The sequence below is a fragment of the Podarcis gaigeae genome (genome assembly GCF_964106915.1).
Source record: "Podarcis gaigeae genome assembly, chromosome: 11".
In the NCBI taxonomy this organism is placed as follows: Eukaryota; Metazoa; Chordata; class Lepidosauria; order Squamata; family Lacertidae; genus Podarcis; species Podarcis gaigeae.
In genome coordinates, this window is record NC_139687.1 from 15,901,712 (window position 1) to 15,926,686 (window position 24,975).

At 40.7% G+C, this 24,975-nt stretch overlaps 1 protein-coding gene across 1 annotated transcript in view; it reads right to left on the reverse strand.

Annotated features, from left to right (window-relative positions):
• Positions 1 to 363: 363 nt before the first annotated feature.
• Positions 364 to 24,975, reverse strand: part of MEGF10 (multiple EGF like domains 10) — a 114,367-nt gene continuing 89,755 nt past the window's right edge. The window contains exons 14-25 of the mRNA XM_083702223.1: positions 22,006 to 22,152; positions 17,940 to 18,074; positions 17,490 to 17,618; positions 14,497 to 14,625; positions 10,738 to 10,866; positions 8,628 to 8,756; positions 5,929 to 6,165; positions 4,936 to 5,063; positions 4,147 to 4,270; positions 3,740 to 3,784; positions 3,158 to 3,364; positions 364 to 2,694 (exon numbers count right to left, since the gene is read on the reverse strand). Coding sequence (XP_083558349.1) covers positions 2,534 to 2,694; positions 3,158 to 3,364; positions 3,740 to 3,784; positions 4,147 to 4,270; positions 4,936 to 5,063; positions 5,929 to 6,165; positions 8,628 to 8,756; positions 10,738 to 10,866; positions 14,497 to 14,625; positions 17,490 to 17,618; positions 17,940 to 18,074; positions 22,006 to 22,152 — 1,700 coding nt within the window. The 3' untranslated portion in view covers positions 364 to 2,533. The remainder of the gene's footprint in view (positions 2,695 to 3,157; positions 3,365 to 3,739; positions 3,785 to 4,146; positions 4,271 to 4,935; positions 5,064 to 5,928; positions 6,166 to 8,627; positions 8,757 to 10,737; positions 10,867 to 14,496; positions 14,626 to 17,489; positions 17,619 to 17,939; positions 18,075 to 22,005; positions 22,153 to 24,975) is intronic.

Below are 24,975 nucleotides of genomic sequence, written 5' to 3' on the forward strand. Positions count from 1 at the left end.
GCCAGGATCTAAGCAGAGTTGGCGAGCAATATGAGGAGCAGCCCCTATTTTTACATTCCCTTTTCTTGATGTTCTGCATCAGTAGCTCTTTGGGGATTGGAGTGAGCAGTCGACATCTGACTTTGGAGATTCATGACACTTCAACGGTAAGTGGGATTCAAGAGCAAAGGGGGTTATTGGGTTGTTTTTGTTTTTATTATGTATTTCGTGGTTTTCTATCTCGATTTTATTCTGTGAACCACCCTGAGAGCCCCGGGTATAGGGCAGTATATAAATTAAATAAATAAATAATAAAAATTCGCCATACAAGTTTCTTGCGGCTTTGGAATGGCTAGAAATAAAACTGTAATCACGACGTCAAAAGAAAAGAAAACAAAGATAGGCTTTATTTGTGAGTTTCTGTAACATAATACAAAAAGATTGTAGAGCTATTCCAACACCATACCAAACCTATTCTACAGCAAGGTATTTGTGTTGCTCAAATTCCAAAAAAAACCCACACCCCACAACCCCAATTCAATTTTTGTCTTTTATATTTGCATGGTCCAACAAAGATTACACACCTTTAGTACGTGTAAAGACGCAGGATGTCAAGGGCTGAAACAAGCTCTGGAAATGCCTTTTGATGGAGAGTAGCTTAAATAACATTGAGTAAAACAAAGTAGGGCATATTTCAATTTCAGTGCCCCAGGAATACATAGTGGCGAAAAAGAAAAGCTTTTACATCAGTAGTTGTTTTCAGTTCCATTTGTTGGATCATAGTCACAATAGTTCTTTGAATTTAACAGATCTAGTACTGGGAACCCAGCATATTGTACAAAGGTTGAGAACCAATAGCAGAACATTTTACTAACATGCTCAGCAGTGGTAACTTAAAAGACCTAACTTATTACTTATCAGCTTTAGGTTTCAGATGTACCATGGAGATGAAATGAGATGTTGCAAACTAAACAAAACATAAACGATTAGACTTAATACATCTTTCTCTGTCCCCATTATGGCTAGAAATAATCTAGCAATGGAAAGTTAAATTGTCTACATGGAGAGGGGGCAGGGGAAAGAGAAAGAAAGATTTCTTTGCCATTTTTATCTTTCAATGACACTTCAACTATAAATTGGCTCACACAAAATGTTCCTTTGGAACAGAAAGATGACACTTCTAGGGTGAAAACAATAGTTGAAACTGTTGGTGGGAAATAATGTGATTTATTTCTTTTCAATACTGTTTCTTGTTATGAACATTATCCCTTGCATTAACATTAATTCAGTTTTTAAAAAAAAAAATCTGAAAAATTTCAACAGTTTACACACTAGTTTAAGATTACTTTTCTAGCCTATCTCTGGTGGAGAAACTGACATTATCTAAATATTTTTCTTCATAAAAAACAGTGCTTCTAAAGCAGACATAATGGGGGGGCATTGACAAAACTACAAGGGTCAAAAATATTATATTTCTGCACTGTTATTCTAAAGCACTAGAAAACATAACTACATTATTTTAAAATAGAGATACAACTTAATGAAATGTGGGGTATATGTGCCAAGTTATTAGCAATGCAAAAGACCAGCTTAAGCATATTTTCCCTAAATCAATTACAAAAAGAAAGGTGCCTTTTTAACAAGTACGCACAAAGATTGATCAAACATTGTTCTTATTCCATGTTACAAGTGCTACTTGTTTATAAAACTGAAACCTTCTCTTGCATTTAAAATGTACAGCATACACTACGTTTTGCCTTTTCTCTTACCCACTCATTCAATCCATTTTGACAAAAATAAACCATCTAACGCACATGTTTATGGAACAATTGCTGATATGTTATGCCTTATTACTTGCATAGAGCAGAAACTTTACTCGGAATTGCTAACCGTGAGTCTCAATCGTGCCCATCGTTTGGCAAGCGCCGGTGCCAAAAATCACATTTTGTGGCACATAACCTTTAGCCATATTTATCCAGGAATTCCCAGACATTCCAAACAACTCCTGTATTATACTTCCATTACCAGCAATGGAGTATTTTGCCTTGGCTTTCCCAAATCAATCCAGCAATGTAATTGGATATGCTCTAAGACCGCATCTCTCCTTACACGTGGAAAGAAAAACCAGCAACACATTGGTTTCTTTTCTTTTCCAGAGTAACTAGTAACTCAGATGATGTGGCTAAGTGAGTATTTGGTAGGTTGTACAGTCTTGGCTGCATGTCAACTATGCAAGCTGAGCTAGTGAAAAGAAAATTGCCATCCATTGTAGGAACAACAATACAGCTGGCGCAAGAATCGTTCTCAAGCTTGTACCTTTGAGCCAGTACAGGTTTGGCATTTCATTCTCTAAACATTAATTGCAATGGAAAAACTGACAGGGTCTTCCAAGCCTGGCATATATCCATCTGCCATGAGTGTATACAAACCATAGTTTGTTTCTCCTGTACAGCAAAATGTTTACTGAATGCAGATGGCGAAGTAGAAGAAAAGGGATCACTAGATCCTAGTTCTCCGTAAGAGCTCTGTTATGCTCCAGAATGTGCCTCTGGTGTCATTCGCTGCTTTCGTCTTTCTCTGAAGATGCAGGACTATCGCGAACAGGCAGCAGGTCATAATGAGAGGGGATGTGGCTGTTTTTTGGCAGATCGTAAAGATCTTGGCTGAAAGGTCCCTTGTTATTAAACGTTCCCTGGATAACACTGACCGTAGGTTCTGCAATAATAAAAACATACAAACACATTGGTGCTCCGATATTGGATGAACAATCACAACGTTTAATGAAAATTAACGTAGTAGTCCCATTGTGGTTTTCTGTACTTTAAAAGCCTTCAGTATTTCTGATACAGCATCAAACAATCTTCAGTCACATTAAAGAAGACTGTGAAATAACTGTAACTCAGTATATTCATGAAAATGCAAGTTAACTACAAAATCAAACATACCCTAGTATGTACCATATATGGATGAAGGGCAAGGGGCTAGAATTATTTTTACTAAATAAAGACATGAATGAAATACTGTTTTTCATATGTTCATCTATTACACATTGTGAGCTTATGCCTGGTTTTCAGTTCAGCCACACTTTGTAAAATACGTATTATTTTTAACTTAAGAAACGCTTCCAGGATGTGCATTTGTGTGTACAATGATGGCAAAACACTCTGTCAGGACTCACCAACTTCATAGACATTCTTGTTGGTGGAAGCAGAGTTACTAATTTCTGCATAGGCAGAATCCCTTCGTGCTGGAGACTTCATTTCAACATATCCACATTCTGTATGTTTTGGTGTCAGTGCTGGCGGGTCTTTAATAGTGGCATAAGGATTTTCAGAACTGCTTAAGGAGCAGTTACTTAAATTGTATTCAGAATTCTTTACTAGATCTGAGAAAACAGGAAAAAAATGTTTTAATTGTTCTCTTCAAAGAATAATATATTTTAATGACAAAATTAAGCAAAACGCATATGATCTTTAAAAATTAAACGATCTTTTTGCTTTTTGGCAAGTCTCCTTTGACATTTTCGGATTTCATATTTTAACACAGTGAAACAAACTAATGAACAAAATGATATCCACAACGCTCCTTTTCAAGTAAGTTAGAGTTAGACTCTAACCCAGTCTATTGTGGAGCTCCAGGTGAGCTCACATGCAGGACTGATCAGGCCCACGGGCTGCTTAGCTTCAACAAGGCTGCAACATAAGATGCCCCAAGACCATTCTCTGAGCCCCACTATATTTAGATCTGTAAGAAAACTCACCTTTCAGAGATTTCCCTGTACAGCCTCTATCGATTCCAAAAGCTCCTGTAAAATATTGAGAGGCATGACGGCATTAAATTGGGATAAAAACAGCAGCCTTAAATTCCCAAAACAGTCATTTTAAAAATCTATTGCAATTTAGTCTTTTCATTTTTAATGCACAAGTTTGTCGGACATTGTTGCCACCCTAAGGTCTGTATAACTGCATATATTAAGAGCCTGCATTAATCTGCCTATATATCATAGTTAAATTCCCAGAAGCCATACTCTTGGGGAGATAGCTGGAAAACATCACCATATTCTCTTTGCAAAGAGAGATGGAAATGACGCATGTTGTCTTCCCCCCATAAAACACAAATTGTGATGCACAAAACTGGCATTATTATTATTATTATTTATTTCTGTACCAAGTTCATTGAGGTAGCCTCCATGCTTCCAGTCAGCAGGTAGGGTTCCTGTGTAGTCCACAACAGGGCCTCGCTTTCCAGAATCCACATTTTTAAGATTCACAAACAGTTGGTTGTTGTTTGACTGTTTCAAATAAAGACAGAAAGCAGAGAATGAAGATGGCAACTGCTCGGCAACATTTGTCATAGAGAGAGAGCAACTGTAGTGCAAATAAAAAGATATGGTGTTTTATACATGTAAAGGTAAGGTAAAGGATGGTTAAGTCCAGTTAAAGGCGACTATGGGGTTGCAGCGCTCATCTCGCTTTCAGGTTGAGGGAGCCGACGTTTGTCCATGTGGCCAGCATGGGTCATGTGGCCAGCATGACTAAACCGCTTCTGGCGCAACAGGACACCGTTGCTGTGCTCATCTTGCTTTCAGTCTGAGGGAGCCGGCATTTGTCCGCAGCTTTCCAGGTCATGTGGCCAGCATGACTAAACCGCTTCTGGTGCAACGGAACACTGTGACGGAAACCAGAGTGCACGGAAGTGCAGTTTACTTTCCCGCCACAGTGGTACCTATTTATCTACTTGCACTGGTGTGCTTTCGAACTGCTAGGTTGGCAGGAGCTGGGACTGAGCAACAGGAGCTCACCCCATCACGGGGATTCGAACCGCTGACCTTCTGATTGGCAAGTCCAAGAGGCTCAGTGACTTAAACCACAGCACCACCCGTGTCCCCTAACCTTTTATACATGTAACATACCAGGAACAACATTCCCTAAGTATGTAGCTAATGTATATTTTTACCTTTGCCAAAGTCATCCTGTCCATGTTGTTGGCATTCACTTGGTTTGAACGCTGCGTTAGAGTGTGATAGCTTGGGTTGGAGAAGTAATGGCTGTTAGCATTGCCACTATTACTGTGAGGCATCGTCTCTGTGAAGGGAATGAAAAAGTGAGTGCTGTGTCATTGCTCATCCTTGGCCTTACGCAACTATGCTGAAGAACAATCCAACAGTTCGCCTAGAATTAAAATACAATATGGATTTATATGATCAATACAGATTGTTTTTCTGTTCCTAAAATGCATCTTCCTCTATATGGTACAATCCCACTGCCTTTCAGATTTTGACTGATAAGAATCTCCTGTCTTTCTTGTGTCCCTATATGTTATATCTTCTCTCTTTCTCCTCCAGAGTGATTCTCTGATAAGCATCTTGATGGGTACAGTCCTTGGCTAGCCATATTTGACAGCATCTATTGCAGCCAAAAACCATGGGCAAACTTGGCAAAAACATTTTTTAGAGTCATAGAATTGAAAGGATCATCTAAGTCCAACCCCTGCAATGCAGGAATCCTCCGCCAGTCGTAGGTTTCGAACCCAAAACCCTGGGATTAAGAGCCTCGTGTTCTACTGAGCAACCTAACCCTTGGAGAGACTTGCACTGAAAGGCGGCATATACGGTAAATAGTTTAATAAACAAAAGTATTTATGTTGTGAACTGCCCTGAGATGTATGGGTATAGAGCGGTATACAAATTTAATAATAAAATAAAATAAAAATAAACAGACAAGGGGTGCTGCTTGTATAGAGTCTTTGCTATAGGCACTGTGTCACTACAGAAATTGCTGACATACTAAAGTGTTACTAAACACCTGTAAGTGCATGAAAATACACAGCATATGAACTTGATAAAGCTAAAAGAGGATAAACAGTTCTGAAAGTCAGAGAAAACCTGCCGTTTGCTAAAGTATGCACTCAGCATAGACAGGATTAAGCCTTGTATCACTGTGTTCCTACCTGAAATACTGTAGTCTGTATTGATGACCCTCATGGCAGGAGTATAGGTAACTGCAGGCATATTTGTTTCCTTCCCCTTCTGCTTTTGCCTATAAATGATGAATAGAGCTAGCAGGAAGAGGACGACAAGGACAAGAATAATTATGCCAGCGATGGCTCCAATCTGGTAAGAATCAGCAGGGATGGCAGCGCTAGTGCGGCTTAAGCTGTTCAAATTTCCCACTATAATTACTCCAGCTGGGAAAGAAGAAAGACAAGATGCATGTAAGACGTAGTTTTAACTTCAGTGCCTACTCAACATGTTCAATGGGGCTTACTCCATATTAATACACTAAATGTAGTGCCACATCCTCTAAGCAAAATGTGAACACTCGTTAAATAAAATGCAGACAATTTCCACACAATTTGATGAAGTGCAAGCGCCGCAGAGAAGATCGAGCAAAATGATCCACACAGAAACATGAAGTTTGGGATCCAAATTACCAGTCCACTTTGTCTGGCAGCCTAGAATACTGTACATTCCTAGGAGCAGGTAGGAAGGCGGTACCTAAGACTGCAAGTCGAAACATACGTACAACCATTTGTACATTAACCAGCACTGATACGTTCTGTCACTACTTGTAATGTTCGCAAAGAGGAAGGAAATAACATCGGAGACACATATTATAGTGGGGGAAAGATATATGCACTAAGTATGTATCAGAGGATCGCCAAAGCATGTGCCATCAGGACGCAACATCATCAAAGATAGAAGTCAGGTCATTCGTTATTCAGATCTAGAAACCCCTCACATTACTTTCTCATGCTTGCACTCTTGGGTTGGGGCAACTGGCTAAAATGTTTCAAACATCTCTAATTTTGCTTCCTCTGTTTTGTTTTTCTGGGTTGGTGTTGGTTAAAAGTTTAGTTCGGGTGGGCAATTATTTTAATTTGGGTATAACTGTAAACTGTTTATTATTGTTACTGTTGTTGGTTTCTATTGATTTATTGGTTTGTTTGTTTCTTGTAGAGGATATTTTGTTTTTTAACATTTGATGCTTTGTTCTTATATATGTTATAAGCCGCCTAAAGTGGCTGGGGAAACCCAGCAAGATGGGCAAGATATAAATTTAAAAATTTGTATTATTATTATTATTATTATTATTATTATTATTATTATTTATTATAACCAGCAGCAATCAGCAGGGTAGTGAAGGGAGTGATGGTGTTCCTCACCTGTCTTCCCCAAGGCAAGTGTCACTGGCACTGTGAGTTACTGAGAGAGAGAAAGGTGAGATGGCAGGGCACAGGTACGCTAGAAGGGGCACGCCAGCAGGATTTTTGGATTAGCTCTACTGCCATGCTGTATTCTTGGTAACCAGCAGCGGCACTCAACATTGGGAAGTCAGGTGAACAATACTATGTCCTTGACCACAACTGCCCACAACTCAATCCTATACATGCCTACACAGAAATTAAGTTTCTCTGGACTGCATTCCATTAAGGTTTACTTGGAGCACTGAAATTAATGTACATTGCTAAATTAGGCCCATTAATTCCAGTGGATTTACTATGAATAAAGGTAAGGTAAAAAGGTAAAGGACCCCTGACGGTTAAGTCCAGTCAAAGATGACTATGCGGTTGCTGCACTCATCTCACTTTCAAGCCAAGGGAGCCGGCATTTGTCCACAGACAGGCTTCCGGGTCATGTGGCCAGTACGACTAAATGGCTTCTGGCGCAACGGAACACCATGACGGAAGCCTGAGCGCACAGAAACGGCGTTTACCTTTCTGCCGCAGTGGTACCTATTTTTCTACTTGCACTGGTGTGCTTTCGAACTGCTAGGTTGGCAGGAGCTGGGACAGAGCAACAGGAGCTCACACTGTTGCATGGATCTGAACCGCTGACCTTCTGATCCGCAAGCCCACTGAGTTCAGTGGGACTTACTCCCCAGTAACTGGGTACAGAATTGCGGCCTTAGTTATAGGTAAGCCCTGTTAGAACAGTGGGACTTGCTTCTGACTAAATATGCATCCAATTGCACTGTTAGGCTGAAGTTCTGATCATACTTGCAATTAAGCAGCGGGTTTTGTGTCTGCATAAATATGCAAAGGATTGCCCTATAATGGCATGTTGCAGTACCATAGCATGACCACTTGCAGTGTTCGAAACTCCCATTGTTCCAGACGTATTTTGCGACAGGAAATTTATTTGGCGCGGGCTGTTTCTGAGCTCTGAGAGCAGTACTGCACGTAAGATTTCAGATTAAAACTGCACAAAGGAGGACCTTTTTCTGCCTCCCCACTTCCAGCTACTATCTGAAGACTGGAGAAGAGACCCTCTTAAGGATATTAGGGGGGTGGGCAGGGGAAGGACTAAACAGTGTGAAAAATGAATCTAAGATTTTAGCTGCAGTTCATTCATTTTCAGCTTTGTATTCTTGCTATTTAAAAAGTGCACCTAGACATTCCATTGTTGCGCCCATAACCTAGGTTTAAGCTGCCATTTAGCTCCTAGCTTTCATATCTCAGTTTCTAACACTGACCACTTGTCTAATTAGGGTACTCCAGTAGAAGAAATACCCTATTTTTCCCTTCTCAGATTTTTATTTCTTTTTGGTGGGGACGGGAAAGTTAGGCGTGGCATTTTTGTCATCATTTTGCATAAATATCAGCATTTCAAAGCTCGTTTTTATTTTGGCATTATAGGAAAATATTACCTTGGTCACATCTCGCTCCTTTCCACCCAGGGCTGCAGTAGCAGGTTCCTGTGATGTGGTCACAAGTTGAGTTGTTCAAACAGTCACAAATTTGCCGGCAGCCATAACCATAGGTACCTGAGGGGCATTCTGTAAAAAAGAATAACAAAATATGAACTGAAGCTTCCCACCCACCCCTTTTAGCCTATTCCAGTTTGTGCTCAGCTGAAATCTCTCAGTGACGGTAACCATGATTGAGTAAATCAGAACTGTGTGTAACTGAGATCTTTAATTGGTTAGCAATGGAAAATGAGGAGGCAGCACACCATACGATTAAAGAGCATTGCTGCAACATATCAAACCATTTTATCTCCAGGTGTTCTGCAGTTTTCTAGAGAAAGGGCAATGAATAAGGTATTAAATGTATTATGATTTAATGTACTATGCTTATGGAATAAATTGTTTTTATCTTATTTTATTAATGAAACTTTTAGATGTTCCCAAATTAGAATGCGGCCATCATCTTATATAACACTAGAATTAATTTTCCATTGTTGCTCTTCTGTAAGTCTGGCTTGTGTAGAATTAAAAACTCTACCATTTGCCATTTTCAAACCACCTACTGTACTTTTTATAGTTCACTGCAAGAAATATTGTAGATTTCACAGGCTATCCCTAGGTGGCAGTGTTTCATTGTGCAAGTTCAAAAAATATCAGCCCCAATCGATGTGTTTAAAATATGTTCACAAATGCATATCAAGTATGATTGAAGCATATAGGCTTAAAGAGGTTCCATTTATTCAGTAACAGAGGGAAGCTGACACTGTGCTTCTTAGAAAGCACCACTCAAATCCAGAGTGTTAGGCGGCTAAGAAACCAGACAGATGGCAAGCTCACAGAACAAAAACAACTTAAGTTTTTCTTGTGGTGCCACCTATTTTACAAGTCATGCCTAGGTAGATATGTTTTATTCAGATTGAAGTTCAGTCTCCTGGCTATGAACTGTAAACATTTTGTACCCCCGAAATGCACATTTTAAAAGAAAAAAAATAGCATAATTATAGCGATTTGCTTCCTCTTTGCAGTGTGTCAAAAAATAATTATTCTCAGAACAATGAAACAAAAGTAACTCTTTGAAAAAGGATGTTAACAGTCACCAGTGGTCTTCTAGAGGTTCTTAAAATCCAGAACACAATCTACTAAGACACTGATGCAAGGAGCCCTACATACATGCCATATATTTAAAGCACATGACTTTCCCCCCAAAGAATCTCAGGATCTGCAGTTTCTCAAGGGGGCTAGAAATGGTAGTTCTGTGAGGGGTAAACTACAGTTGCCAGGATTTTTGTGTGCTTTAAATGTATTATCTGATTTAAATGTATGGTGTGCAGATAGGCTGGGTTCCACTGGAGTAGAAGAAGCCTCCAGCCCAATTTTATAAATGTAAGCTCTATTTGCTTTGATGGTATTTACTTTCCTGTGACTCTAGTGAGGGTTGCAGCCTCAAGCATTTCACTATCTATTTTTATTGATTGATTGACTGATTGATTGATTGAATTTATATACCACCTTATACCCAGAGGTCTCAGGGCGGTTCACAGAACAAAATCAAAATATAAACCCACAAAATACAGTATCGCAAAAAAACACACAACCCAATCCAATCAACTAAAGGCCTGGTTAAAAAGGGATGTTTTTATAATGAAGGCACCAAGCGAACTTCCCTGGGGAGAGCATTCCATAGATGGGGAGCCACTGTAGAGAAGGCCCCGTTCTCGTGTTGCCACCCTCTGGACCTATCTACTTTTAGTTTCATTGATTTCAAGGGAGATGGGGGGGGATAAGCAAAGTCACCAAGGCCCTCCACCAAATCTGTGAACTGAAGGAGCCCCGCAAGGCGAAGTCTTGGCTCAAACACTTACTATGCATTCAGTTTCACTTGACTCAATATGTGTAACACCGAGTTGCAAGCCTATACCATGGATGTGTCTTACAGAAAACCTCCACTAGCTGTCAATATGGAATTTTCACAGTCTTGGCTTTGTCTTGAGTATGAAAAACAGCTTTGTAAGATCTAATCCACTTATTAATTTTCCTTTCACTATGTGCAAGGACCTTGTTGCCAACATACTCTGTTCACAGTGTTTCCCCATGAATCCTGTGCGACATGTACACTGCCCTGAGATGTGATCACAGTCGGCTCCATTCTGACACTGGCAGATTAATGCACAGTCCTTTCCATAATAGCCCAAAGGGCATCCTGTAGGAGAAAGGAAGAGAGAAAATAAAACACCCTATACTTAAAACTAGCTTTGTGGCTTTTTAATAATATATTGAATGTTACCATAACTGACACACAGAATTTATACTTCCCAATTCATTTGCCAAACAAGATATGAAGCCTGAAAGTGATTATGTGAATAATAAGGTAAAGGTAAAGGTACCCCTGCCCGTACGGGCCAGTCTTGACAGACTCTGGGGTTGTGCGCCCATCTCACTCAAGAGGCCAGGGGCCAGCGCTGTCCGGAGACACTTCCGGGTCACGTGGCCAGCGTGACATCGCTGCATCTGGTGAGCCAGCGCAGCACATGGAAACGCCGTTTACCTTCCCGCAAGTAAGCGGTCCCTATTTATCTACTTGCACCCGGGGGTGCTTTCGAACTGCTAGGTTGGCAGGCGCTGGGACCGAGCAGCGGGAGCGCACCCCGCCACGGGGATTTGAACCGCCGACCTTGCGATCAGCAAGCCCTAGGCGCTGAGGCTTTTACCCACAGCGCCACCCGCGTCCCTATGTGAATAATACTAGTCACATTACTTAGAAAGTAGCGGGATTTACAGTGTAATTTTGGTGGGAAGCAAGACCTACTGAGTTTAAAGATGCTTAGCCCCAGGTAAGCATACATAATACAGTGCTGTGATTCTTACTACTTCCTTAGACTTTCAATGTAATGCCAGTGGGATTTCAAGTAAGAAGAGAAAGGGACGACTTTTCAGTACAGTGGTACCTCAGTTTATCAACTTGATCTGTTCCAGAAGTCCGTTCTTAAACTGAAACCATTCTTAAACCGAGGCATGCTTTCCCTAATGAGGCCTCCCAACTTCGGTGCCCTTTCCACTGTTCGGATTCTGTTCTTAGACCGAGGTAAAGTTCGCAAACTGGGACATTACTTCTGGTTTTCCGGAGTTCGTAAACCGAATTGTTCGTAAACAGGACTGTTCTTAAACCGAGGTACCACTGTAATGCCATTCTTTGGATATACAGTGGTACCTTGGGTTACAGACGCTTCAGGTTACAGACTCCGCTAACCCAGAAATAGTACCTCGGGTTAAGAACTTTGCTTCAGGATGAGAACAGAAATTGTGAGGCGGTGGTGTGGCAGCAGCGGGAGGCCCCATTAGCTAAAGTGGTATCTCAGGTTAAGAACAGTTTCAGGTTAAGAACGGACCTCCAGAACGAATTAAGTTCTTAACCTGAGGTACCACTACATATCTTATAGAGAATTCCGGTGCACAAGACTGATGAGGGGATCCCACACAAATATTCCATTTCAGTCTGAAGGCTTATTATTCAGAGATGCTAGGCTCAGCCAATTTCTATTTTGCGCCAGTTTGTTCTGTCCCACTTTTGTTACTTGGTGGACTTTTAAAAATTACAGAAATGCACAAAGAATAGCATTTAGATTATACTCATCTTTTCCTAAAATATGCACTTTGTGTGTCTCCTAAAATACACATTTTTGTACATATTTATCTGCTAAATAGCATATTTATATTCATTTCTTTAGAACTGAAACTGCATTGCAAAATTTGGAGAAGTGCACAATCTGACTGACAGCGACATTCTTGTCCACATACAATTAGGCAAATTAGGTCAGTTTGCTTCAAATTGTTGCCCAAGTGAATTCCCCCCATCCCTAATTACAGATAAAGAGATCGTCATTCAAAAACAGCAAGCAAAAAAATCCCGAGCACTGATGGTTCAAGTAGCACAGAGCAACCATATGGCTCTGCAATAAATACATGGGCTTCTTCCCAGCATTATTGAGAGTTTGTGTGCTTCAAAAAGTGAAGCCATGCCATTATTATAAGCGTGGGTGAAGGGCACTCAGCGGCCAAGATCTTTTGGAAAAATATGCTGACATGCAAAACAATCTTCATTCTCAATGGTGCGAGGGGACTTCCATTTATTTAAATTTATATACTGCTTAATTGCAGGAAAAGGCTTCAAAGCAGTTGACGAAAAAGACAGAGCAGTAGAATTACTACTTTAAAAATCACAACTGTAATTTAAAACATAAAGAAGGGTGATGTACTGGTGGTATTTGACTCCTACCAAGTTGGAAAATATGTATAGGCAAGTACAAATACCTGCTGGAAATGTAAAGAAAAAGAAGGTACCTTTTATCATATGTGGTGGACTTGTAGGGTAACAAAAGCTTTCTGAGAGATGATATATAATGAAATGGGGGGAAATGCTTAAAATAACCTTTGTTAAGAAGCCAGAAGCTTTTCTATTAGGAATTACAGGTACTGACATCCGAAAGGAACAGAAAAGACTCTTTATGTATGGAACAACAGCAGCCTGGATGTTACTAGCCCAGAGATAGGAAGAAGACAAAGTCCCTACCAGAGAGGAGTGGCAAATCAAGCTGATGGACTATGTAGAGATGTAAAAACTGGCTGGAAACCTCAGAAATCAAGAGAAAAATAACATTATATAAGAATGGGGAAAATTTATAAGTTATTTCGGAGACCACTGTAAGTGGATGGAAACATTAGCAGGATTTTGATCTCACTTGTATTTTAACAATTACCATGGATAATATGGTTTGATATAAAAATTGGAGTATGGAAGAATATGCAATAATAAAATGTTTAAAACGGGATTCCATGGAAGGGGTGGGAGGAAGTCCTGAGATTTAGAGGAATCTCTTTTTATGGATATGTTTTTTGATTCTTTGTGTAAAATTTTGTATTCGTAAAGCAAAATAAAATTGATTTCAAAAATAAATAAAATAAAAACATAAAGAAGGTTAAAACTGCAATAAAATAGACTAAAATAAATGAAAACTCCTACAAGCTTTCTAAACATCTGGGCAGGCTTGTCTATATAAACATGTCTCCGGCAGGTCTTTGTCCATGGAGTTTAAGACAGTATCTTAAAAAGTAGAGACATCACCTTGCCAACAAAGGTCCGTATATTTAAAGCTATGGTTTTCCCAGTAGTGATGTATGGAAGTTAAAGCTGGACCATAAAGAAGGCTGATCGCTGAAGAATTGATGCTTTTGAATTATGGTGCTGGAGGAGACTCTTGAGAGTCCCGTGGACTGCAAGAAGATCAAACGTATCCATTCTGAAGGAAATCAGCCCTGAGTGCTCACTGGAAGGACAGATCCTGAAGCTGAGGCTCCAATACTTTGCTACCTCATGAGAAGAGAAGATTCCCTGGAAAAGACCCTGATGTTGGGAAAGATGGAAGGCACAAGGAGAAGGGGACGACAGAGGACGAGATGGTTGGACAGTGTTCTCGAAGCTACTAGCCTGAGTTTGACCAAACTGCGAGAGGCAGTGGAAGACAGGAGTGCCTGGCGTGCTCTGGTCCATGGGGTCACGAAGAGTCGGATACGTCTAAACGACTAAACAACAACAATCAGCAGGTCTGTGCTTGCTGACAGAATGAAATACTGTGTACCTTGTTTGAGTGTATACATGCCATTACTTGCTGTCTTGCCTGCAAGCAGCTCCTGAATGCATCCCCCCTATTTGAAATTACCCAGAGGTGCATGCATGTTCTTCTGGCTCTCACCTGAGTCCCTGGATTATACTTTCCGCACTACTAACAAACTCTTTTTAACACGCCGCTACGGAGATAAATATTAGGAAACTCACTTTGGGTACAGTAGAGACCAGTCCATCCCGGTGTACATTTACACTCCCCATCATAGGCACTGCAGCGAGCTCCATTATGGCAGTTGCAGGTATGGATACAATTTGGGCCCCAATGGGAAGGAGGACAAGCTGAAACAATTAAAAAAAAACATACCCAGTTAGACTTATTTGGCAAAACAATAACACGGCTCTATAGGACATTGCTGCTTAGCCCAGGTCACTACAGGTGTTTGTGAATAATATTCATCTTATAATTTCAAATCAGAACATAATTTACAAATGTGATTTCTCAGTTGAACTCGGATTTTTATTATAGTTTTACAATGTTTACCAATCAGCTCCCTATGTGGACTTTGGTATTTACAGCTGCATAATGTATACATTTAAATAGCGGCTATATTTAACCCTGCTGCAGTGTAAGGCTAATTTTCTTGTCTACAAAATTGTATTTATCTAATTCCGTGTGTACAAATTATGGAGCAGGGGAAACAAGTCAAAAGCAGAAACATCCCCCCTTTTTTCTGTTTAAGCCCCAAAATGTCATAGTGAATAAACTACAACTGCTTCAGCTTTATACACTAAGGTGTGCAACAAGCACAAGATTTTGTTTGGGCCCTCGTCTGATGCTGCTGAAAAAAGCCCACTTCAGTCCAAGCTGGTTTGTAGACTGCCTGCTTCCATTTGGGATCCATTAGAGACTGCTTCTTTTGCCCTTTCACTACTGGGAAATGCAAAAACGGCTGTAACTATTTTTCCTTCTGACAGAAGCGGGTAATATTTGCAGGCATGTGAACTACTGCACAGTGAATAAAACCTGCTAAATTACAGGCAAATGGGTCCCAAGCCTTTCTGGAGATGAACAAACACATTTTAAAGTTTTTCTAGAAAAGGAAACATCAATAACTTCTTAATTTTGGGGCACAATTGGATGAAATGTGCACGCAAGGCAATTCCTTCTAAGGGTAGGATCCTGCCAAACTTCAAATGGATAGATACCGTGGTTTTCCTGCAAGGGTTGCAGTTATAGTTTTTATATACATAAACTCTCTCTCTCATATATATATAAACACACATACACATGACATCTCTATATGCCATATTGGAAAATGAAGCTCCTGACAAAATGGCAAGACATTTACTAGTTCCTGTGATTATTCTGCCTAAGCAGATATGAATACAGAATTGGCATCCAGATCTCTAGGTCTGTATCTTTATTAAGTAGCCACTGTTTTAAATTGGGCTCTGTCTGCAAGCAATAACAGCCCTTCTGTCTTGTAATCAAGAAGTATTATTAACCAAGGTAAAAGATAAAGGAAAAAGACCCCTAGACAGTTAAGTCCAGTCAAAGGTGACTATGGGGTTGTGGTGCTCATCTTGCTTTAAGGCTGAGAGAGCCGGGGTTTGTCCACAGATAGCTTTCCAGGTCATGTGGCCAGCATGACTAAACTGCTTCTGGTGCAGCGGGACACCATGACGGAATCCAGAGCGCATGGAAATGCTGTTTACCTTCCCGCAACAGCGGTACCTATTTATCTACTTGCACTGGTATGCTTTCGAACTGCTAGGCTAGCAGGAGCGGGGACAGAGAAACGGGATTTGAACCGCCGACCTTCTGATCGGCAAGCCCAAGAGGCTCAGAGGTTTGGACCACAGCGCCACCCAAGACAGGCTTTGGGATAATACATTGGAATGGTTTCAGTTGGGAGCAGTATGTGACAACTGGTAATCTGGCAATCTATTCTTCTTGTGTTGTCACACTGTTAATTATTCCTAGGTACCAGTTTGATGCCAACCTCTCTCTCTTTCTCCCCTCTGCACCCCATTTTATTGGCTGAGTATTACTGTTATTGGCTGGGTATTGTTAAATTGTTATTTAAAGTTACCTGTTTGTGACCAGGCAATATTAATTATGAACAATATACCATAAATGGAAGGGACTTGTCATCTGAACCCTTAGATCCACTGAACCACACCAGCAAAACACATTATCAATGTGAATAACAGCCTTCATTGGAAGCCACTAATGAGGTTAGGATCACAGTTCTTTGCCTGGGGACTAATTTTTGTTTTCATCAGTTCCCCAATCAATAAGTCTTTCCATGTCATAGCTTTTTATTTATAGAACAATCAAGACAACTGTACTGTTGTTAATGAGTTGCTACATAGCTGTACAACACCACCCTGATATTTCATGAGAGGGCAGTAAACAAGTTAATAAAGAACCATTATGCACATTCAGATTTGATTTGTACAGATCTAAGGACTAATGCAGAGTAGGGTTATTTACAGCAAATATACCATTTTTTTCGCTCTATAGGACGCACCGGCCCATAGGAGGGGGAGAACAGAGGAAAAAAATTTTTTTTTCTTGTTATCCCCCTCTAAAACAAGGTGCATTCACCCAAAGCCTCCGTCTCGCTGTTCTGGCTTGGGAACAGCCTTGCTAGCCTCTGCTAGCCTCAAGTCAAGCTGGTGGTTTCTTCTTTCATTCCAGTTCATAAAATAGCACAAGGAAGTTATGAAGATTGCCTATTGCTGAGCTGTTTAGAACGGTCACTCTATTTCCGTTGTATGCATTTAACATTTACAAAGAAATATCACCGACTGAACCATTTTCATTTCATGGGCACTTGTATACTCTCCCCCACCCCAATACATATGCATATAGAGAAATATGACAATTGATGATAAGAGTTGGTGCACCAGATGAAGTGGATTCAATTCCTGAAAAGCATATGCTACAATATATATTTGCCATAGGGGGGGACATTCAATATGCTATTGGTAGAATCTAAACAACTGGCTGCGTTAGGAAGTCTGATTTCCCCCAAAAAAGTGACACTGCCATGCAAAACTGATGCACTTTGAAGTACAAAAGGTTGAGATCTATTAGCGGTTTACACACAGCAATTTTGAGAGGGGGGATAAACAAAACTAAAAGTTATATTAATTCCTGACAAAAACCTTAAAATAAATAAAATACTTGTACTTACGCTGAGAACAGTCACTACCAATCCAGCCAGGATAACATTGGCAAGATCTGTCAATTGGATTGCAGGTTCCATTGTTGGTGCATGTGCAAATTCCTGCACAATTCTTCCCAAATCTGCCACTGGGGCAGACTGTAAAAAGAAACCATAGAACTCATGAATATTCTGCACTCTTGCAGTTCATTTAGACCAATGATAATCAAATTTTATTTTCCAATATTTTATTTAGCTTCAGAATGGGCTCTATACACAGTAAGATTTTTTTTAAAAAAAAAATACAAAGCGACTGTCTGAAAAATATAACTTTGACTGTAAACAGGCAAAAAGGAGAAAACATTATTGTACTCGGTGTGGTATTACACTACAGTGTATTTATTTATTTCTGGAAAATCATGTACCACTTGATTGTAAAAGCATCTCAAAGCAGTTTACGAAAATAATTGTGATTTGTACCTTCATTGCAGAGAGCTCCTGTGAAACCAGGTAGACAGTCACACAAACCAGTCACATGGTGACATGGGCCACTGCTGTGAACACACTGGGGGCAGGCCTGGCTACAGCGATGGCCATAAAATCCGGGAGAGCAAACTGAAAGCAGAAATATATTATCATATTCACCTTACATTGGTACATAACAAAGCCAAATCTAATACAGTTGCTTTCAGTTCACTGCTGAAGTCTTGAAAACATTTGAGAAATCTGATTTATGCAGGTCACCTGCTTCACAAAGGCAATCGCCCTAGTGACACGTTAACAAATCTAATACTTTAATAACAGTTTAGAAGAACAACTTAGTATGCATTGCAGTTAATCTAAAACAATTATTGCTGTTGATGCTGATGAATAATGACATATGTCTATAACAACAACTGCTGCTATTAATATTTCAATGCAATGATTATACCATCACTCCCTGACTTGTAGTCTACGTGTCTGGCAAAACTGTATTGGTCATGGGGGACGGGGGTGGTGCTGTGGTCTAAATCACTGAGCCTCTGGGGCTTGCCAATCGGAAGGTTAGCGGTTTGAATCCCTGCAATGGGGTGAGCTCCTGTTGCTCTGTCCCAGCTCGTGCCAACCTAGCAGTTTGAAAGCATGCCAGTGCCCAAAGTGGCTGGGGAAATCCAGCCAGATGGGCGGGGTATAAATAATAAATTATTATTATTATTATTATTATTATTATTATTATTATTAGTTTGGATTTGATATCCCGCTTTATCACTACCCTGAGGAGTCTCAAAGCAGCTAACATTCTCCTTTCCCTTCCTCCCCCACAACAAACACTCTGTGAGGTGAGTGGGGCTGAGAGACTTCAGAGAAGTGTGACTGGCCCAAGGTCACCCAGCAGCTGCATGTGGAGGAGCGGAGACGCGAACCCGGTTCCCCACCAGATTACGAGTCTACTGCTCTTAACCACTACACCACACTGGTATTATTATTATTATTAACTCATTGCAGATTTGTTAATAATAAAGCCATGGCATCTCTTTAATTGCCTCATGTCTTTTTTCTGGTGGGGAGGCAGACAGTTGTTAATGATTATGATGAATATGGCACATGCAAACAACAACTTCAACAACACCATTATAGAATACTGAATCTTTATGCTATTATTTGTTATGATTAACATTTGTGTAATATTTTTCCTCTCCAGTTGCACAGGGCTGAATCATTGTAACCTGGCAGTTCCTGACGGAACACAAGTTTAAAGTTCTGTTTCCAACTCAAGGGCAATCAAAGTGCAGACAACTATACACTGCTGCTTGCTTTTATTCAACTCAGGTCTTTAAAAAACAAAGCAGTTCAATTCATTTTTATGCCAAATACACTAGCTCCTTCTTCTTCTTCACAGATACATCACCATTTGGATTGCCAGAGGAAGAAAGAAGCTGTTGGGGAGAATTTCTCTCTTTACTCCTTCAGCTTCTCCTGGAATTTCTTTCACTGGCAAATTAGTATATTAAGCAATGCTTCAAGTTAAGTACCTGTTGTTAAGCAGCAATTAACATTTACAAAGCTAACTTTTGCCTTTAAATAATTTGAAGTCATTTAGAAGTCAGCATGCCCGCCTGAGGGCATGCTTGAAACAGGTTGCCTGATCAAAAAAGGAGTCCAGAGACCCTGATGTCTTTTCGATAAAGTAGTGGGCCAGTCCTATTATTTTCCTTCTTCTCCTTATAGTCCAAACTGGATTTGCGCAACTTAAGATGCCTAGGCGGTCTTGAAAAGCCTGATTCTTTTAAATATTCTTTTCGGTAATGTAATGGGGAGAGTCACTGCTTTGCATTATTATGGTGATGATACAACATCATTACACCAGTGTCTTTATATTAGCTAAACAATTAACTTTAGAGCCATTATAGATGGTGAGAACTGCTGCTAGCCATGGAAACAATCCATCAAGGATGTCTGTAGCTTTAAAAGAATATTTAACAGACTATTTAAAACACGATAAAACATCAACCATTAAAAACGTCCCTAAACAGTGTCTTCTAAAAGTCAGATAGTTGTTTATTTCCTTGACATCTGATGGGAGGGCGTTCCACAGGGCAGGTAAAACTACCAAGAAGGCCCCCTGCCTGATGAAATTCTTACATCCATTACTTTTCGCAGCATTAGGAGACAAGATATAAATCAGGGGTTGGGCATCCTTATCTGCCCCACCCACCAGAGGTCACATTTGGGGCAGGGGGGGGTCAATCACATGACATCACAATGAAATCAAGTGAATCGTTTTTGCAGAACACTGTGCACAGAGCTTTGTAAGCCCATGCCCATGCCAGCCGAGTGCTTTGCATAGGTGTTTGCACAGAACTTCGCATGTGGTGACAATCAGCTGACTGGTGGTTCCTGAAAAACCACTTTTGCCCAAGCAGTGTCTTCACCTTCTCTATACCTAACATCACTAGGAGGAAAGGTAAAGGACCCCTGGATGGTTAAGTCCAGTCAAAGGCGACTATTGGGCTGCAGCGCTCATCTCGCTTTCAGGCCGAGGGAACGGGTGTTTTTCCAAGGTCAGCTTTCTGGGTCATGTGGCCAGCATGACTAAACCACTTCTGGCGCAACAGAACATCATGACGGAAACCAGAGCACATGGAAATGCAGTTTACCTTCCCACCACAGAGGTACCTATTTATCTACTTGCACTGGTGTGCTTTGAACTGCTAGGTTGGCAGGAGCTGGGACAGCGCAACGGGAGCTCACCCCATTATGGGGATTCAAACTGCTGACCTTCTGATCAGCAAGCCCAAGAGGCTCAGTGGTTTAGACCACAGTGCCACCTGTGTCCCTTATCATCAGGAGTAGGACAGGTGGGTATGGCTTTGCCAAAATGGCCTTGCAGGCCAAATGTGGAGACTTGACGGGCAGGCCAAAGGTTCCCTTCACTGTTGTAAATTATCTTGGCAAAAATCAAGATCTGTATATGTAATTTGTTGTATTTTTGGTGTGTTTTTCCCTTAGCCCTCTTCCACATTTTTTTCCAGAAATAACCGTTCTCTCAATGTGTCTGAATCTGTCCTACTTGTCTTCCAACTAAAACAAAGCCAAATATTATGGATCTGCGCTAAGGATGCCAAAAACCACTTCCTCATGAATCAGCCAAATTGTACAGGAAGTCGCTGTGCTAGTTCCAGCAGCTGCCAGGAGCATTCCACCAAGAACTATGGTTGAACCATATGGCAAACAGCTTAGAAATGTTTATAGCCCCAGCATGGGGTTGCTATCAAAGAGAGGTTTCTCTCCCAGTAGCTTTTATGTGGGTGGTACAATGTTTGGAACAATCCTAACTTTTTTATTCCCCCTCCCCCTCCCCCTCCATTTTACAAAGGCGGTTGGCAATAGTTTCTGCGACCATATGCATTTTCCACAGCGTCAGACACCAGTCTTGTTGGATGTTGGGTAGGTTGGATAGATAATATACAAAATTACAAATTAAACAATTGTAACAAGATTACTGCCAAAGCAAATTTTTATTAGTAACAGTGGAAGTGCATATTGTGCTAATTACAGAAAACCGTAGTACTTAGCACTGGGTTCAATTTACAATAAGGTAAAAAAGAGGTAAAGGACCCCTGGAAAGTTAAGTTCAGTCAAAGGTGGCTATGGGGTGTGGCGCTCATCTCGCTTTTCAGGCTGAAGGAGATGGCATTTGTCTGCAGACAGCTTTCCGGGTCATGTGGCCAACATGACTAAACCGCTTCTGGCGCAATGAAACACTATGGTGGAAGCCAGAGTGCACAGAAACACTGTTTACCTTCCCGCAACCTATTTATGAACTTGTGCTGGTATGATTTCAAACTGATAGGTTGGCCGGGACAGAGCAACGGGAGCTCACCCCATCATGCAGATTCAAACTGGCAACCTTCTGATTGGCAAACCCAAGAGGCTCAGTGGTTCAGACCACAGTGCCACCCTCGTCCCTCAGTAGCTTACAATACTACTAGTAGTTTAAAATACTACCATTCAGCATTACAGCACAGCCATAGTAAATAGAAGAACAAGAGACTTAGAAGCTTACTTCTTTGGCAAGTGGTGCCTCTGTAGCCAGGTGCGCATTCACAGATCCCTTCGTCTGGTGAACATGATGCTCCATTTTTGCAGTAACAGGACAGCGAACAGTTTGGACCCCAGTGTCCTTCAGTGCATACACTGTCACAATGCATGCCTACAAGTGTACAAGCAGACAGAGCTGTCACGAACCGCACTGGAGGAAAACTCTCAAATCAAAGGTATCACAAGCACGAGGCTGCTAACACTGCACAGCTATCAGAAGGAAAATGATGCAAGGAAGAAGCATGCAAAGGCGTTGCTTATTCTGCAGTGCCTTATGCAACCTATCAGAATGCATTCAAATTGTGTGTTTTTAAGATAAGATGTGTTGTACGCAATTCCGCCATTCCACTCGTGCAACAGACTTCCACTCATACAATGGAACTTTCCTCTTCTCTCTCCTGCAGTCCCTTGTGTACCCCCAAAGCTGCTCTGAAAGGTTGGGGGGATCCTCTAGAGCTGATTTGGACTATGTGAGGGGAGAGGGGAGGAAGTGTCATTGCATTAGTGGAACGCCGCTCGCACTGTGTTGGATACATCCCGATATATTTAGAAATACATACATTATGGTAAGATAAGCATTTAAACAGATATTTTGTGTATTTAAGTATATATTTAAATATGAATTTTCACATGGATTATTATTATTAACTGCAATTAATGCAGGAATGGCACAGACTGGAAATTGACCGATATTCCCCATTCTGAATGGGAACAGATACTGAGCTAGAAGGACATCTGTTGTTTATCCAGAAAAAAAACAGCCATTTTCTTCCTATCTTTTTCCGGCCCTGTCATTCCATTGGGGGAGGAGAACCGAGTTTAGTTTCAGATTATTCTTTTTCTGTTTTGAATGAGGAAAATCTGAAGGCAACAGCTACTGAAGAAACCCACATATGTACTAAATTCAGTGCTTTTTTCTAAAAACAAAGGTTTAGGGGAATTGTCATTTTGACTCAAGAAAATCACCATTTTATAGTTCAAAACGGGGAAAATAAAAACAGTAAATGGACAAAAGTACAAAGATTCACAAAATGTTTAGGGGTATGTGTACCCCTGTGTATCCCCAGAAAAAAGCACTGGTAATCTGATTACTGCTAGGTTTCCTGCCCAACTGAAATAAGCGAAGTACAAGACTGATTCAGAATGCTAGCAATGCTAAGGACCTTGGTCATTCAATGTTTCGCCTCATTGCTTTTTGCAAAAGTTTATACAACATGGGCAAAACTCCAGCACATATTCTTCTTCTTTGGCGACCACTTGTAGCCGAGTAAGATTGTCTTCTACGAACACGGTCTGAGCAGTGAGTCCATAAGTGACTGTGGAGGCCAGTTCTGGATCAGTAACACAACAATGGCTCATAGGAACCATAGGTCTTTTTCACCCCTCTTTTACAGTTAGTAAGACTAACTCCCTTGATTTCTTTGTTTTTTATTACTTCTCAGAAGTCTCCTTTCATGTCAAATGCCAGTCGGAATCCACTGCAGCTCTCAGACTTTATTGTGTCTACAGTGCTTTCTATTATCAATTGACTTATTATTAGCGTACAGCTACTGAATGAATCATTCGGCTAAAGAAAAAGGGGACTAAATCCAGAAGAATGACTAGCTTTGTAAGTATTTCATGAAAAATGTGCTTCAGCTCCACTTGCTATTAGACTTCTTAAACGAGCAACTCAGGAAAACAGACTCCCCCCCTTCCCCCGGTTTTTGCAGAGGAAGCTTTATTTAAATCACCCCAGAGTAATTATTTTGCACAGTTTGCTGAAGAACTGGGAAAGACTGCAAGACAATTCATTACTGCGGCTGCCTGTACAATAAGCAGTCCCACCCACCTGCTCTATAGGGGATGTGTCCTGTCTGAGAAATGTTTCCTGTTCGATGGAAGAAAGGTGAATGAAGGTCAAAACCTTTGCATCTTTGACCCTGACGCTGACTTAAGGCTGTCAGAGAAGCTGCCACAGAGGCAACTGTGGTGGAAAATGCGTCACACTGAAATTTGACAAGAACTCAACAACTAATTTTGCACAGGATGCTGAACAACCATAAAGGGACTACTTTTCCTGAGTGAATGCGCAAATTTGAATGGAATTTGAACTGATTGCCAAGACACAGAAGACTCGTTATGCTATCAGCATTTTACAAGCTGATTTTTGTCTGCCTAGCTAACGGGAGTTTTCTGAATCAAGACACAAAGTACCTTATTTTTCAACAGCTTAGAACAACCTTTTTCAACTTGTAACCTAAACAGAGGCACCTAGATTTGCATCTGAATGAGATTCCTAAGTGAAAGATACTGAGGGCCCTTATATGCCACTGAAAGCTGCATGAACGCAGCACCTGAAAAAAACAACATGAACATGCTGCAAAGTTCTAAAATACAGGCTCAGATGTAGGAATTCATGTGCATATGCTTGGAGGAGACAAGTGAAAATGGCTGAGCAAAAAATATGGGTCCAGTAGAACCCAGTAGAGAAAAACTAGTATATAGCCCTCACTTGCCTTTTTACTGCTTTCCACCTGGCTTCTCCAATGGCCATGTGTTAAGTTGCACATTAGTAAGGTGAACTGAAAGAGTTCTGGGTGGTCAATGTGGCATATTTTAATGAATTTTAAGTAAAAATGGTTCAAAGGACATATGTTTAAACATATTATAAGACATACATGCTCAGCCCAATTTCATCTGGTTTAAGTTCATGGCTGCATTTGCATGTGATTCCGAACAGTTTTTACACCCCCCTCTTCCCCTTCTGGCACAACCATGAGAAGTATGGACATCTATGCTTCCATTTTTATTAATCACGGTTTTGTGTTACATCCAAACCCTAAACTGTGGTTTATTTTAACTACTGTTTGCAGAAGCTTAAAAGTGCCCCTGCCATAATAAGCCTACAGTACTGTGTGAGTTCATCAGCCAGTGCTAACTGCCATCATCTTAG